The sequence below is a fragment of the Leucoraja erinacea genome, chromosome 4 (assembly GCF_028641065.1).
Source record: "Leucoraja erinacea ecotype New England chromosome 4, Leri_hhj_1, whole genome shotgun sequence".
NCBI classification, from domain to species: domain Eukaryota; kingdom Metazoa; phylum Chordata; class Chondrichthyes; order Rajiformes; family Rajidae; genus Leucoraja; species Leucoraja erinaceus.
Window position 1 is genome coordinate 13,796,386 of NC_073380.1, and position 15,779 is coordinate 13,812,164.

At 49.7% G+C, this 15,779-nt stretch overlaps 1 protein-coding gene across 2 annotated transcripts; it reads right to left on the reverse strand.

Annotated features, from left to right (window-relative positions):
• Positions 1-6,291: 6,291 nt before the first annotated feature.
• LOC129696166 (cytochrome b-c1 complex subunit 7) lies at positions 6,292-15,391 on the reverse strand. 2 transcript variants are annotated; one of them, XM_055633712.1, is made up of 4 exons: positions 15,252-15,391; positions 9,636-9,707; positions 7,670-7,836; positions 6,292-6,767 (listed from the first exon to the last, which is right to left on the reverse strand). In XM_055633712.1, the coding sequence occupies exons 1-4, from the start codon at positions 15,268-15,270 to the stop codon at positions 6,690-6,692; spliced, it is 336 nt and encodes a 111-aa protein (XP_055489687.1). In that variant the 5' UTR covers positions 15,271-15,391; the 3' UTR covers positions 6,292-6,689. The 2 variants fall into 2 exon arrangements, with proteins under 2 accessions (XP_055489687.1, XP_055489686.1); XM_055633711.1 differs by lacking the exon at positions 15,252-15,391 and having other exon boundaries at positions 9,636-9,729.
• Positions 15,392-15,779: the final 388 nt, after the last annotated feature.

Consider the following 15,779-nt stretch of genomic DNA (forward strand, 5'->3'; position numbering starts at 1 on the left):
GGATCGATTGGCCAGATGGGCGGAGGAATGGTTGATGGAATTTAATACAGGGAAGTGTGAGGTGTTGCAATTTGGGACGTCGAACAAGGGCAGGGCCTACACAGTGTTGTAGAGCAGAGGGATCTAGGAGTGCAGGTGCATGGTTCCTTGAAGGTCGAGTCGCAGGTAGACAGTCAGGGTATTGAGTGCTCATCAGTCAGAGTATTGAGTATAGAAGTTGGGAGGTCATGTTGCAGTAGGACGACAGATAGCACAATGGGCTAAGAGTTCGGCTGGCGACCGGAAGGTAGCCGGTTCAAATCCCGCTTGGAGTGCATACTGTCGTTGTGTCCTTGGGCAAGACACTTCACCCACCTTTGCCTGTAATGGAATGTTACGGCGGCAGGCGCGGGCACACCGCGACGCCCTGTGTGTCCCTTTCAAGGGAGATGCTAAAAATGCATTTCGTTGTCTCTGTACTGTACACTGACAATGACAATAAATTGAATCATTTCATTTCATTTCATTTCAGTTGTATAAGCCGTTGGTGAGACCGCATTTAGAATATTGTGTTCAGTTCTGGGCACTGTGTTATATGAAAGATATGGTCAAGCTTGAAAGGTTTCAGAGATTTACAAGGATTTACACAGGACTAGAGGGTGGGAGCTATAGGGAGAGGTTGAGCAGGCTGGGTCTCTATTCTTTGGAGCGCAGGAGGATGAGGGGTGTTCTTATAAGGGTGTACAAAATCATGAAAGGAATAGATCGGGTAGATGCACAGTCTCTTGCCCAGAGTAGGGAATCTAGGACCAGAGGACATAGGTTCAAGGTGAAGGGGAAAAGATAGGAGCTTCACACTGAGAGTCAGGGGAGAAGGGGAAACTTCTTATGCCCCCTTCGGTCATGGCTGACCATGGGTGTCTCCAGGGTGCTATCCCCTATCTGGAGGACGCCTGTGCGTGACTTTGTTTAACGTGGGGAGACTGGTGCACAGACAGCCACCACACGGTCCTTGACAGATCTGGGTCAGGATCCAGTGGCATGGAGTCCAAGACGACCGGAGACCCCTTTCTGCTGCATCCGCCTTCCCAGACATTATGACGCGCCACTAAGGTCAGCCATCGTCCTCCGCCTGTTCCACCGTTGAGGTCTTGGTTGGATTGATCTTTGTCAGAGATCTCCCCCTCGACCTTACCGCCATTGGTGGCCCTACCAGGAGCATAGCTCCAGACGGCATCGCTCTCAGGATCTCAGGTCCACACAAACTTCTCCACCACGACAAGGTGACAATCCACGGAGAAGTGGGGGGAAACTAGCGGAATGAAAATGTACTGTGATTTGATCTGTAACTTTTCATGACTCTAGTTCCCCCATCCCCGGACTCTTGCCCAGTAGGGGAATCGAGGAACAGAAGACATAGGTTCAAGGTGAAGTGGAAAAGATTTAATAGGAATCTGAAGGGTACCTTTTTCACACAAAGGGTGGTGGGTGTTCGGAACAAGCTGCCAGAGGAGGTAGTTGAGGCTGGGACTATCCCAATGTTTAAGAAACAGTTAGACAGGTACATGGATAGGACAGGTTTAGAGGGATATGGACCAAGCGCAGGCAGGTGGGACTAGTGTAGCTGGGACATGTTGGCCAGTGTGAGCAAGTTGGGCCAAAGTGCCTGTTTTCACACTGCATGACTCTAATGGTGTGGATTTGCAGTTTACCAGGGAGTACAACTACCTTGAAGTGTACCTGGACAGTAATCTGGACTGGTAGAGGAACGCTGAGGCCCTGTACAAGAAACAAAGAAAATAGATGCAGGCCATTCGGTCCTTCGAGCCAGTATCATTCAATATGATCATGATCATGGCGTATCATCCAGTACCCCATTCCTGCCTTCTCCCCATATTCCCTGACTCCGCTATCTTTAAGAGCCCTATCTAACTCTCTCTTGAAAGTATCCAGAGAACCGGCCTCCACCACCCTCTGAGGCGGAGAATTCCACAGACTCACAACTCTCTGTGTGAAAAAGTGTTTCCTCATCTCTGTCTAAATGCCTTACCCATTATTCTTAAACTGTGGCCCCTGGTTCTGGACTCCCCCAACATCAGGAACTATATCTATATCTCCCTACACCATTGTCTATATCTCTCGTTTCCCTTTTCCCTGACTCTCAGTCTGAAGAAGGGTCTCAACCTGAAATGTCACCTATTCCTTTTCTCCAGAGATGCTGCCTGACTCCAGCTTTTTGTATTCCTCAGTCAAACTACATCCTTTAATTGATTCTCAGGTTTGTGAAATTCCCTATCAAATTGCAAGTATTTCAGACGACTCCTCTCGATTCTTCGGTGAACCATTCATGCCCAATGATTCAATGGTTTAGTGTGTTTAGTGAGAGAATGGAGCGGCTGGGCTTGTACACTCTGGGGTTTGGAAGGTTGAGAGGGGATCTTATTGAAACATATAAGATTATTACGATTTGGACACGCTCCATGGGGCAGGAAACATGTTCCCGATGTTGGGTGAGTCCAGAACGAGGGTCCACAGTTTAAGAATAAGTGGCAAGCCATTTAGAACGGAGAAGAGGAAACACTTCTTCCTACAGAGAGTTGTGAGTTTGTGGAATTCTCTGCCTCAGAGGGCGGTGGGGGCCGGTTCTCTGGATACTTTCAAGAGAGAGCTCGATAAGGCTCTTAAAGATAGCGGAGTGAAGGGATAAGGGGAGAAGGCAGGAACGGGGTAGTGATTGGGGATGATCAGCCATGATCACATTGAATGATGGTGCTGGCTCGAAGGGCTGAATGGCCTACTCCTGCACCTATTGTCTATTAACCAGGCTGCTCTTACAGGTTTAAGGCACGTGGACTGCAGAATCAATAATTTTCTGCATGTTACTGGTGACACCTAGTGGATATGGAATATACAGCAAGATAGTCACAAAAAGCTGGAGTAACTCAGCTGGACAGGCAGCATCTCTGGAGAGAAAGAATGGGTGACGTTTCCGGTCAAGACCCACCTTCAAAGTGCTGGAGTAACCCAGCAGGTCTGAATATACAGCAGGTCCCTCCACTTTAAGCTTGAGATGAGCTTGGATAGAATGGACATATTGTTTTGAAGTTTTGTTTAGAAATACAGCGCGGGACGTAGCGTTGGGCGAGTCCAGAACCAGGGGCCACAGCCTTAGAATAAAGGAGAGGTCATTTAAGACTGAGGTGAGAAAAAACTATTTCACCCAGAGAGTTGTGAATTGATGGAATTCCCTGCCACAGAGGGCAGTGGAGGTCAAGTTACTGGATGGATTTAAGAGAGAGTTAGATAGAGCTCGAGGGGCTAGTGGAGTGAAGGGATATGGGGAGAAGGCAGGCACGGGTTATTGATAGGGGACGATCAGCCATGATCACAATGAATGGTGGTGCTGGCTCGAAAGGCCGAATGGCCTCCTCCTGCACCTATTTTCTATGTTTCTATGGGAACAGGCCCTTTGGCCCACCGAGTTCATTGCCGACAAATGATCCCCGCACACTAGCACTATCCTACACACTAGGGACAATTTACAATCTTTGCCCAAGCCAATTAACCTGCAAACCTGTACGTCTTTGGAATGTAGCAGGAAACCGGAGCATCCGGAGGAAGCCCACGCGGTCATGGAGAAAACGTACAAACTCCGTACAGACAAGCACCCGCAGTCAGAATTGAACCTGGGTCTCTGGCGCTGCGTGGCAGCAACTCGACCACTGCGCCATCGTGCCGTCCTTCTGTATGTAAGATGCTGGTTTGCACAAAAGGACACAAAGTGCTGGAGTGACTAAGTGGGTCAGTCAGCTTCTCCGATGAACATGAATCGATACCAAGCGACTCTGCATGCTGATGCCAGAAGGTGAGCTACTATCATTCACACCACTCGCCCCACTCTATTATTCCCTTTACCCAAACTCAATGCGACCATTTATTTCAAGAGGGCTTGTATAGAAAATAGGGGTGTAGTGTTGAGGTGCTGGTCAGGCCTCATTTCCTGTACTGAAAGCAATTTTGGGCACCATATCTGAGGAAGGATGTGCTGGCTCTGGAGAGGGTCCAGAGGAGGTTTACAAAAACGATCCCAGGAATGAGTGGGTTAACCTATGATGAGCGTTTGTCGGCACTGGGCCTGTACTCACTGGTGTTTAGACAAATGAGGTGGGGAACTCATTGAAACATACAGAATAGTGAAAGTCTTGGATAGCGTGGATGTGGAGTGGATGTTTCCACTAGTGGGAGAGTCTAGGACTAGAGGTCACAGCCTCAGAATTAGAGGATGTTCTTTCAGGAAGGAGATGAGGACTTTTCTTTAGTCAGAGGGTGGTGAATCTGTGGAATTCTTTGCCACAGAAGGCTGTGGAGGCCACGTAGTCAGTGGATTTTTTAAAGACAGAGAGATAGGTAGATTCTTAATTAGTATAGGTGTCAGAGGTTATGGGGAGAAGGCAGGAGAATGGGGTTCGAAGGAAGAGGTAGATCAGGCATGTTTGAATGGCGGAGTAGACTTGATAGGCCGTATGGCCTAATTCTATTCCTATCACTTAAGACCTTATGACCCTGTATCTGTACACTGTGGACGGCTTGATTGTAATCATGTATAGTCTTTTTGCTGACTGGATAGCAGGCAAAAAAAAAGCTTTTCACTGTACCTCGGTGCACGTGACAATAAACTATCAAACTAGGTGACGTTTCGGGTTGGAAACTTCGTTCAGTCTGCAGAAGGATCCCGTCCCAAGAACGTCACTGAAACCACTTTCTCCAGAGATGATGCCTGACCTGCTGAGTTATTTCAGCACTGTGTTTTAGCACATATAGCACGTGGGATCTATGAATCCCTTTTTTGTAAACACTTTGTGACTTAAGGAAAACAGATGGAACTTTCTCTCAAGATTTGTACTTGAGCTATTACTCACAGTCATACAGCACAGAAACTGGCCATTTGGCCCAACATCACCACCACAATAATGCAGCACCAACTTCGATGGACTGGCTATGTCATCCGCATGTCCAACACACGTCTCCCTAAACAGATCCTGTACTCTCAATTGAAGGAAGGTTGGCGAGCCCCCGGCGGGCCAAAGAAAAGCTTCAAGGACAACATCAAGAACAGTCTGAAGAAATTCCACATCACATCGAGCAACTGGGAGCACATTGCAGTGGACAGGCGCTCCTGGAGGAAATCCGTGCAGGAAGGAGCTGCACGTCACGTAATGGAACTACACCGTGTCGCAGAGACAACGCGACAGCACCGCAAGGAGAGAGAGAAGGGGACTCGATGACTACCAACCACCGCCAGTCTCCACTGCCCATGCTGCACCAAGGTGTGTGGATCGCGGATCGGACTCTACAGACAACTGCAGACCCACAAGTAGACGACCCTATGGAGAGGAGAGGAGTCATACTCGTTTCGAGTGACCGCCGATGATGATGATAGGCCAAGAAGCTGCATCTAAACTAGACCCATTGGCCTGCGTTTGGCGCACATCTTTCTAAATCTTTCCTATTCATGTACCTCCCCAAGTGTCTTTTAAAATGTTGTTATAGTACCTGCCTCAACGGCCTCCTCTGGCAGCTCGTTCAATACACCCACCACTATCCGTGTAAAAATGTTGCCCCTCGGGTTTCTATTAAATGTTTCCCATCTCATCTTAAATCTATGTTCTTGAGTTCATGATTGCTCCACCGTGGAGAAAAAGACTGTGCATTCACCCTATCTATTCACCATTTGATTTTATACACCTGGACAAGATCACGCCTCCGTGGAATTCTCTGCCTCAGAAGGCAGTGGAGGCCAATTCTCTGGATGCTTTCAAGAGAGAGTTAGATAGGGCTCTTAAAGATAGCGGAGTCAGGGGATATGGGGAGAAGGCAGGAACGGGGTACTGATTGTGGATGATCAGCCATGATCACAGTGAATGGCGGTGTTGGCTCGAAGATTGGCTAGTATTACGGTGTTTCTACATTAGAACAATACACATGGTAGATGGAATGAGCCGCCAGAGAGGTAGTTGAGTCAGGAAGTATAACAACATTTAAAAGAAGCTTGGGTCGGAAAGGTTTAGATGGACGAAAGGAGTGCTGGAGTAACATCACTGGAGAACATGCATATTGACGTTTCAGGTCAAAACTCTTCTTCAGACTGAAACCGTAGGAGTTTAATAAGAACCAAAATGTTATTCTAAATACATCCTGAGCCACACCAGTTTGTGTTGCGTTCTACTGTAAACTCGGTATGAAATTTTCTGTTGGTCAATTTAGAAGCCAAATGCAATGTAAAAATAAACTTAAAATCATTATCAAATAAGGTGGCAGAACAACCCTTAAATATTTATTTCAATCTCAGAAATAAATTAATGTAAGGGCGAACGTACAATGACAACATGCAATTTTGCATTATTCTTGACAGAGTGAACAATACCAGATGAACAGAAACAAATAATGCAATTTAATAGAAATTTGGTTTTTGATGTTATTTTAATTTGCCCGTCACACACACATACTTGATGGATGATTTTTATTTGCAATCGCTTTATAAAATATAAACACACAATTTAAATTGTTGATAATTTAATGCCCGAGCAAAAAAACATATTTGCCTTCGTGCAATTTAAAAGTGGATTTTTTTTTTCAAGCTGCATTTCTGCTGCAAATGGTCTGTACAACTGAATGCATATTAAATTTTTAAACAGGACCAAGAATCCAAATTATTTCCTATTCCATTCTTCTCTTTCCTTTCGTTCACAAATAACCTCTTTAAGGTATGGCTGTAGGTAGCGTTCATCCTGTTAAACCAAATGAAAGATGATTTAGTTTAGTTTAGAGACACAGTATGTAACAGGCCCTTCCGCCCTCATAGTGCACGCAGACCATCGATTACCCATTTTCACACTAGCTCCATGTAATCCCACTTTCGCATCCATTCCCTACACACTGGGGGCAATTTACAGAAGTTAACCTACAAGGTTGTTTATCGGACCGGAGGCCTGTGACTATGTGAGAAGGCAGGAGAGTGAGGTTAGGAGCGAGAGATAGATCAGCCATGATTGAATGGCAGAGTAGACTTGATGGGCCGAATGGCCTAATTCTAATCCTATTGACCTTATGACTAGTGGAGGGCCTCACGGATAATGCTGGGCACATTGCGGTTTATGATTTGCACCAACGATTCGGATGAGAATGCAAAAGGCATGATTAGATTAGATGACACTAAAGTGGGTGGTGTCACAGATAGCAAAGATGGTGATCAAAATCCACAGCTGGATCCAAATCAACTGGGCAAGTCAGCTGAGAAATAGATAATGGCGTTCAATGCAGGCAAGTGTGAAATATTGCAGTATGGAAAGTCAGACCAGGGCAGGACTTTCATAGTGAATGGTAGGGCTCTGGGGAATCTTATAGTGCTGAGAGAACCAAGCAGTGGCATCACAGGTAAAGAAGGCTTTTGGCACATTGTCCTTCATCAGTCAGGTTATTGAGTATCGTTTCGGGTTGAGACGTCACCCATTTCTTCTGACCCGAGCGCCTGAAGAAGGGTCTCGCCCCCGAAACATCACCCATTCCTTCTCTCCAGAGATGCTGCTTGTCCCGCTGAGTTATTCCAGCATTTTGTGGCTATCCATATTCCCCGGTTCCCTGCACATCGAAGTGCCCATCTAATGGCCTCTTTAATGTCATTTGAACTGACCTGTTCATACTTTAGCCACATATCTTTCGGAAGGATGTTCTGCTTCATACTCAAGTCCAGAGCTCGCTTTATGCGGAAGTTTCTGTCATTGTAAAGATTCTCAGGCAACCTCCTCACAGCCTCCTTCACGTCATCATCCTCGTACAATGTGTCATCCCGCAAAAGGCCTGGAAAGACATGCACGTGACACTGGCGGACTTGTGGGAAATTCTGAAAATCGCGGTAGAGTTGCTGCTTCACAGCAGCAGAAACCCGGGTTTCGATCCTGACTGCAGGTGCTGTCTGTAAGGAGTTTGTGCGTTCTTCCCGTGACCTGCGTGGGTTTTCTACACGTGTTCTGATTTCCCACCACACTCCAAAAGACGCACAGGTTTGTCGGTTAATCGGCATCGGTCAAATTATAAATCGTCCCGAGTGTGTAGGATAGTGCCAGTGTACAGTGACCGCTGGTCGGTGCGGACTCGGTGGGCTGAAGGGCCCATTTTCTCCATTGCATCTCAAAACTAAGCTAGCTTTCCAAATGGAAACTAAACATGTTTAACAGATTTACTTTCAGGCTGGCATTTTCTCCGTTGCATCTCAAAACTAAGCTAGCTTTCCAAATGGAAACTAAACATGTTTAACAGATTTACTTTCAGGCTGGCAAACCAGCTCCAGAGTAGACTTTGCTTTTGCTTTTTTCCCCCAAGAGATTGTTATTTGAATTTACACAGCACCGTTATGTGATTGTTTTAGTGATCCAACGGAATAAGCACAATAATAATTGGACCATAGAGTAATACAACATAGAAACAGGCCCTTCGGCCCAACGTGTACCTGCTGCCAAGACGCCCCATCTACAATGTCCCACCTGCTCACGCTTAGCACATTTCCCTCTAAACTATTCCCATCCATGTACCTGTCCAAATGCCTTTTAAGTGTTAAGTAACAAAAGGAGGAAGAGTGACTGAACTTTATTGCCTTCCATCACAGTGAGAAATGTTGACTCCACTGTGGTGGATGTTTATGTTGAATTCTATTGTGTATGGTGTTCTTTTTATTTGTATGGCTGTATGGCAACTCAAATATCACTGTACCAATTGCTGCGTGTGCCAATAAATGTGAACTTGAACAAACTTTTTAGTACCTGCCTCATCTACCTCTTATGGCAGCTTATTCCATATACCCACCACCATCTGTTTAAAAAGGTTTCCCCTCAAGTTCCTATAAAATATTTCCCCTTCAACTTAAACAGCCTGAGAAAAAGACTGTGTATTCACCCTATCAATTCCCCTCATAGACAATAGGTGCAGGAATAGGCCATTCGGCCCTTCGAGCCAGCATTGCCATTCAATGTGATCATGGCTGATCATCCTCAATCAATACCCCGTTCCGGCTTTCTCCCCATATCGCCTGACTCCACTATCTTTAAGAGCCCTATCTAGCTCTCTCTTGAAAGTATCCAGAGAACTTGCCTCCACCGCCCTCTGAGGCAGAGAATACTATAGACTCACTACTCTCTGTGAGAAAAAGTGATTCCTCACCTCCGTTCTAAATGGCTTACCCCTTATTCTTAAACTGTGGCCCCTGGTGATTTTATACATGGTCCTGTAAGTTTAAAGATATTTGGACAGGTACGTGAATAGGTTTGGGAGGAGGAGATATGGGCAAAACATAGGCAGTTAGGACTAGAGTAGATGGGGCATCTTGTTCGGCACGAGCAAGCTGGGCCGAAGGGCCTATTTCCATGCTGCATGGGTCTATAAGATCACCACTCCGCTTTCCGTGCTCCTACGGAAAAGTCCTGGCCTGCCCAACCTCTCCCTGTAGCTCATGTCCTGGCAACATTCGTGTAAACATTCTCTGTACTCATCACTGCACTGCATCAGTTGAAGGAAGCTAATTATGACCAGCATGCCTGTGTGAGCAACTTCTACATCCTGAATATTGGAAAAGAAAATGTGGAACAATTGTAAATAAAACGTACCCAACTTGTTGTATCCGGCAGCATTAAAGTACCATTTCTGAAACTTCAGAAACAAATTAGCTGTTGCTTTGACTATGGGAAGAATAGAGAACATGTTAGTCTTATTCCGGTGGACTCTGGTCAGCAGCGGCCTCTGCAATTATTTTTTTGTCTGTGTTTTTTAATGTAGTTTTTGTTATTTTTTGTTGGGGTGTGTGTATGTGGGGGGGGGGGGGGGGGTGGTGGTGGGGTGGGGTGGGAGGGGGGGGGGAAACTTTTTAAAATCTCTCCCTGCACTGGAGACCCGACCTTTTTTTTTTCGGGTTTCCATTGTCGTTGGGGCCGCAACGAGGAGCGGCCTCCAACAGGAAGAAGCCGGGGACTCTGGTGCTACGACTCACCGTCGCCGTCGCGGGTCTGGCCGAGTCCGGAGCGGGTGGAGGAGCGCTGATGCTGCTGCTGCTGCTATCGGAGAGTCGGAGGCTCCAACGGCAGGTCTGTGGACGGCGGCACCGGGAGCCCGCGGCTCCCTGGAGGGAGACCGCTTTTCAGGGCCCCTGCAACGGCGACTTCCCCCGCCCGAGTTGCGGGGTTGAAAAGCTCCTGGAGCGGGGCCTGACATCACCGCCCCGCGCGGCTTGGAATGGCCGCGGGACTGCGAGCGCACGCCGGGGGCTCTAACAGCAAGACCCGGTGTGCGACCTCGCACCACCCGGCGTGGCTTAAATGGCCGCGGGACAATCGCCATCGCCAGCCGGGGGCTTTGACTTTGACATCGGGGGGGGGGAAAGAGTGCAGTGGAGAGATAAGTGTTTTTGGCCTTCCATCACAATGATGTGATGGATGTTTATGTAAATTATGTTGTGTTGTTGTGTCTTGGGTCTATTTGTTTGTAATGTATGGCTGCAGAAACGGCATTTCGTTTGGACCTCAAGGGGTCCAAATGACAATTAAATGTATCTTGTATCTTGTATTCTACAGAGGAAAAAACAGAGAACAGTATAGCACAGGAACATGTCCTTCAGCCCACTGCATCGGTGCTGACCATGATGCCATTTAAAATTAATTCAATTTGCTTGGACATCGACTATATTTATGCTGGAGAAACTCAGCGGGTGCAGCATCATCTACGGAGCCCTAAAAGGAGCCCTATTTCCTTTGCTCCATAGATGCTGCTGCACCCGCTGAGTTTCTCCTGCACTTTTGTCTATCTTTGATTTTCCAGCATCTGCAGTTCCTTCTAAAAGACTATATTTATGCTGAGGTTTACATTGTCTTGTATTGTTATGTTCCTGTAACAAGGAACAGTGAAGAGCTTTGTTTTGCACTTTGTCAGATAAATGTAATCAAACAAAACTCAAGTACATTACGTGGAGCAAATGGAAAGATAGAGTGCAGAGTATAGTTCTCCACATTGCAGTGCAATCGTTCCAGAGATAAAGCCCAACGTCCACAATGGGGTAGATGTGTAGTACCCTAGCTCATGTAAAGACCATGCAGAAGCCTGATACCAGAGGGGAAGAAGCTATGCATGAGTGGTGGTGTGAACTTTCAAGTTTCGGTACCTGCAACCTGACCGGAGCTGAGCAAAGAAGGAACGACCGGGGTGGGACGAGTCTTTGATTATGTTGGTTGCTTTTCCGTGGCAGCGTGAAGTGTAGATGGAGTCAGTGGTGAGGAGTCTGGTCTGTGAGATGGACTGGGCTACGTCTAAAACTCTCGGCAATTACTTCTAGTCTTCGACAGAGCTATTCCCAAACCAAGCTGTGATGCAACCAGACCATATGCTTTCTATCCCTCCATCCCTGCCTGTTCAAGTGCCTTTCTAAATACATCTTATTCTTTGCTCTCATATCCGTGATGTTTTCAAGAGAGAGTTACATATAGCTCTTCGGGTTAACGGAATCAAGGGATATGGGGAGAAAGCAAGAACGGGGTACCGATTTTGGATGATCAGCCATGATCATATTGAATGGCGGTGCTGGCTCGAAGGGCAGAGTGGCCTACTCCTGCAATAAGGGCTATGTTTCTATCTACTTCCACCACATTCCCATCAGCCATGGTGTTCTAGGCATCTACCATTGCAGATGTAAATCAAAATTAATTCAGAAATTTACTTTAAACGTTCCCCATCTCACCTTAAACGTGCTCTCTTGCACTTGACATTTCCTTCCTGGGTGATAGACCAATTATTTATACCTCCAGCTTTATATATGCCAGTAACACCCCTCAGGCTCCAGTCCCAGAGAAAACAATCCAATATAGCTGATAGTCTCCAAATTAAGCTGTATCCCAGCTAGCCTCTTCTGCAACCTCTCTAAAGTCTCCACGGCCTTCTCATAATGTGGCGATCTGAACTTCACACAATACTCCACATGTAGCTAACCAACGGTTTTGTAGCTGAAATATGATTTTGTAACTTTTACAAATGGCAGCAAATATATCGCACGCCTCTGTACCACCTCTATGCTTGTGTTGCCACTCGGAGAGCTAGATTGATCAGCCATGATTGAGTGGCGGAGTAGACCTGATGGGCCTAATGGCCTAATTCTACTATTATTTATGACCTTATGACAACACTCCAAATGCAGCCTCACCAGCGTCTTGTACAATGTAACATAACATTCACACTCAATACCCTGACTGGTGAAGGCCAATGTACCGACAGCCTTTGTGACCACCCGATCTACTTGTCACATCATTCTCCAACCCTCCCCAGTGCTTTGCCATTCCATATGTAGGCCCAGTCCTGATTTCACATCCCAAATACCAAAACCTCATACTTTTATCTGCATCAAACTCCATTAGCTATTCCTCAGCACTGGCCGAACCAATCAAGATCCTGCTGTAATCTTTGATAGCCAACAATAACATCCGTGTCCCTGCAACCAGTGCGCCAGCAGTGGTGTGCAATGAGTTGTGGACGCAACCCAGACCATCACACAAACCAACCGACCTGCCACTGACTCCATTTACACTTCAAGCTTCACTCGGCATGGCCACCAGCATAATCGAGGACCTGGCCACTCTCTCTTCTCCCCTCTCCCATCAGGCAAGAGACACAGAAGTGTGAAAATGCACACCTCCAGATTAAGGGACAATTTTATTTCCCCAGCTGTTATCAGACAACTGAACTGTCCTCTCCCCAACCAGAGTGGTTCTAGAGTCAAGAGAGTTTTATTGTCCCATCTACCTCGTTGGAGACCTTCAAACGACTTTTATTTGGACTTTATCTGCACTGAACGCAGCATAAAACACGACAGCTTGTCGGTAAACTCTCGAGTCGGACTGTGTGGCAGGTTTGTCCGGAGTTGTGTAGGATGACAGGGCCGGATTAGGAGGCTGTATTACGTTTATTATCAGACCCTCCAGCACTCACGGTTTAGATTTACCAAGTATAGACACAAGGTACTGCAGGTGCTGGTTAACGCACAAGCATAGACAGAAGGAGAGGTAGGGAAGAAGAGTGTACAGGCTTAAGGAGAGAGGGGGAAGAAGGCAGAAGGTTTAAGGAGCGAGAAGGAAGGAGATTGACAGGTGTAAGGGAAGAGGGGGAAAGAGGGTATAGGTTTGAGAGGGTGGGGAGAGGGGGGCACAGGTTCAAGGATAGAAGGGGGCACAGGTTTAAGGAGGGGAGAAGGCACTGGTTTGGGGGGAGAAGGGGGCACAGTTTTGGGGGAGAAGGGAACAGGTTTGGGGGGAGAGGGCACAGTTTTGGGGGAGAAGGGGGCACAGTTTTAAGGGGGGGTTTTGAAGGCACTGGTTTGGGGGGAGAAGGGGCACAGGTTTGAGGGGGAGGGGGGCACAGGTTTGAGGGCACAGGTTTGAGGGGAAAGGGCACAGGTTTGGGGGAGGGCAGGGCAGGTTTGGGGGGGAGAGGGCACAGGTTTGGGGGGGAGGGCAGAGGGGGCACAGGTTTTGGGGGAGAGGGCACACAGGTTTGAGGGGAGAGGGCACAGGTTTGGGGGAGAGGGCACAGGTTTGGGGAGAGGGCAGAGGTTTGAGGGAGAGGGCACAGGTTTGGGGGAGGGCACAGGTTTGGGGGGAGAGGGGCACAGGTTTGGGGGGAGAGGGGCACAGGTTTGAGGGGAGAGGGCACAGGTTTGGGGGGAGGGGGAGAGGGGGGAGACACAGGTTTGGGGGGAGAGGGGTTTGGGGGGGAGAGGGCACAGGTTTGGGGGGAGGAGAGGGCACAGGTTTGGGGGGGAGAGGGCACAGGTTTTTGGGGGGAGAGGGCACAGGTTTGGGGGGAGAGGGCACAGGTTTGGGGGGGAGAGAGGGCACAGGTTTGAGGGGGAGAGGGCACAGGTTTGGGGGGAGAGGGCACAGGTTTGGGGGGAGGGGCACAGGTTTGGGGGGAGAGGGCACAGGTTTGAGGGGAGAGGGCACAGGTTTGAGGGGAGAGGGCAGAGGGGAGAGGGCACAGGTTTGAGGGGAGAGGGCACAGGTTTGAGGAGGGCACAGGTTGGGGGGAGAGGGCACAGGTTGGGGGGAGAGGGCAGGGCACAGGTTTGGGGGAGAGGGCACAGGTTTGGGGGGGAGAGGGCACAGGTTTGGGGGGAGAGGGGGGGGGAGGGGCACAGGTTTGGGGGGGATGAGGGCACAGGTTTGGAGGGCACAGGTTTTTTTGGGGGGAGAGGGCACAGGTTTGGGGGGAGAGGGCACAGGTTTGGGGGGGGCAGAGGGCACAGGTTTGAGGGGAGAGGGCACAGGTTTGGGGGGGAGAGGGCACAGGTTTGGGGGAGGGCACAGGTTTGGGGGGAGAGGGCACAGGTTTGGGGGAGAGGGCACAGGTTTGGGGGGAGAGGGCACAGGTTTGAGGGGAGAGGGCACAGGTTTGAGGGGAGGAGGGCACAGGTTTGAGGGGAGAGGGCACAGGTTTGAGGGGAGAGGGCACAGGTTTGAGGGGGAGAGGGCACAGGTTTGGGGGGAGAGGGCAGGTTTGGGGGGAGAGGGCACAGGTTTGGGGAGGAGAGGGCACAGGTTTGGGGGGAGAGGGCACAGGTTTGGGGAGGAGAGGGCACAGGTTTGGGGGGAGAGGGGCACAGGTTTGAGGGGAGAGGGCACAGGTTTGGGGGGAGAGGCACAGGTTTGAGGGGAGGAGGGCACAGGTTTGGGGGAGAGGGCACAGGTTTGGGGGGAGAGGGCACAGGTTTGGGGGAGGGGCACAGGTTTGGGGGGAGAGGGCACAGGTTTGAGGGGGGAGAGGGGCACAGGTTTGGGGGGAGAGGGCACAGGTTTGGGGGGAGAGGGCACAGGTTTGGGGGAGAGGGCAGAGAGGGCACAGGTTTGGGGGGAGAGGGCACAGGTTTGGGGGGAGAGGGCACAGGTTTGGGGGAGGAGAGGGCACAGGTTTGGGGAGAGAGGCACAGGTTTGGGGGGAGGGCACAGGTTTGGGGGAGGGGCACAGGTTTGGGGGGAGAGGGCACAGGTTTGGGGGGAGAGGGCACAGGTTTGGGAGGGAGAGGGCACAGGTTTGGGGGGGGAGAGGGCACAGGTTTGAGTGGGGAAAACAAAACGTCCATCTCTCTCTCCCTCCACCCCCGCCCTTCCTCCTAACCCTGTGGGGGAGGGCACACACACACACACAGCCCGAGGCTTCCCTCTCCCCCCTAGTCCAGGGGACCCTGCGCTGACCTGGAGTCCGCGCCGACATCTTGCTCCGACTCCGGCTCCGACCCCGGCGATGGCGTCCAAGGGCGAAAGTGGGGGGGTGGGGCGACGTGTTGGCGTCACCACGCTGTCCCCGGACATTTTACGTCACCACGCTGCCCCCGAACAGTTACGTCACCGCGCTGCCTCCGGACGGTGACGTCACCACGCTGCCTCCGGACCAATGCTCCTCCAGTGTCTTTGCTTCGGACGATCGGCCGTGACGTCACCACGCCGCCTCCGGGACGTGCGTTCAGCAGTTACGACACCACGCCGCCTCCGGAACGTGCGCGTGCATGCAGCACGTCAATGCGCGCCGCCCCCCCCCCCCCCCCCCACCGCACGCGCACGTTGCGCCACGCGCGCGCCCCCCAACGGTGGGTTGAAGGGACCACAGGCAGGAGGAGCAGGTCCAAAGATGCTCCACTGGGCCCAGCCACCACCCAAGGTGAAGATTGCATTAGGTTGAGGAGCTTGCATTAGGTTTATTGCCTTTACTTGGTCTCTCCATCC

Bases quoted from the DNA above. Each gene is read 5' to 3' on its own strand.
- LOC129696166 (XM_055633711.1), bottom strand. From the start codon at position 9,729: ATGTTCTCTATTCTTCCCATAGTCAAAGCAACAGCTAATTTGTTTCTG. The intron at 7,837-9,635 runs GTACGTTTTATT...ATGTCTTTCCAG, and splicing joins TGCCGGATACAACAAGTTGG to GCCTTTTGCGGGATGACACA. The intron at 6,768-7,669 runs GTCAGTTCAAAT...TTGGTTTAACAG, and splicing joins TGTGGCTAAAGTATGAACAG to GATGAACGCTACCTACAGCC.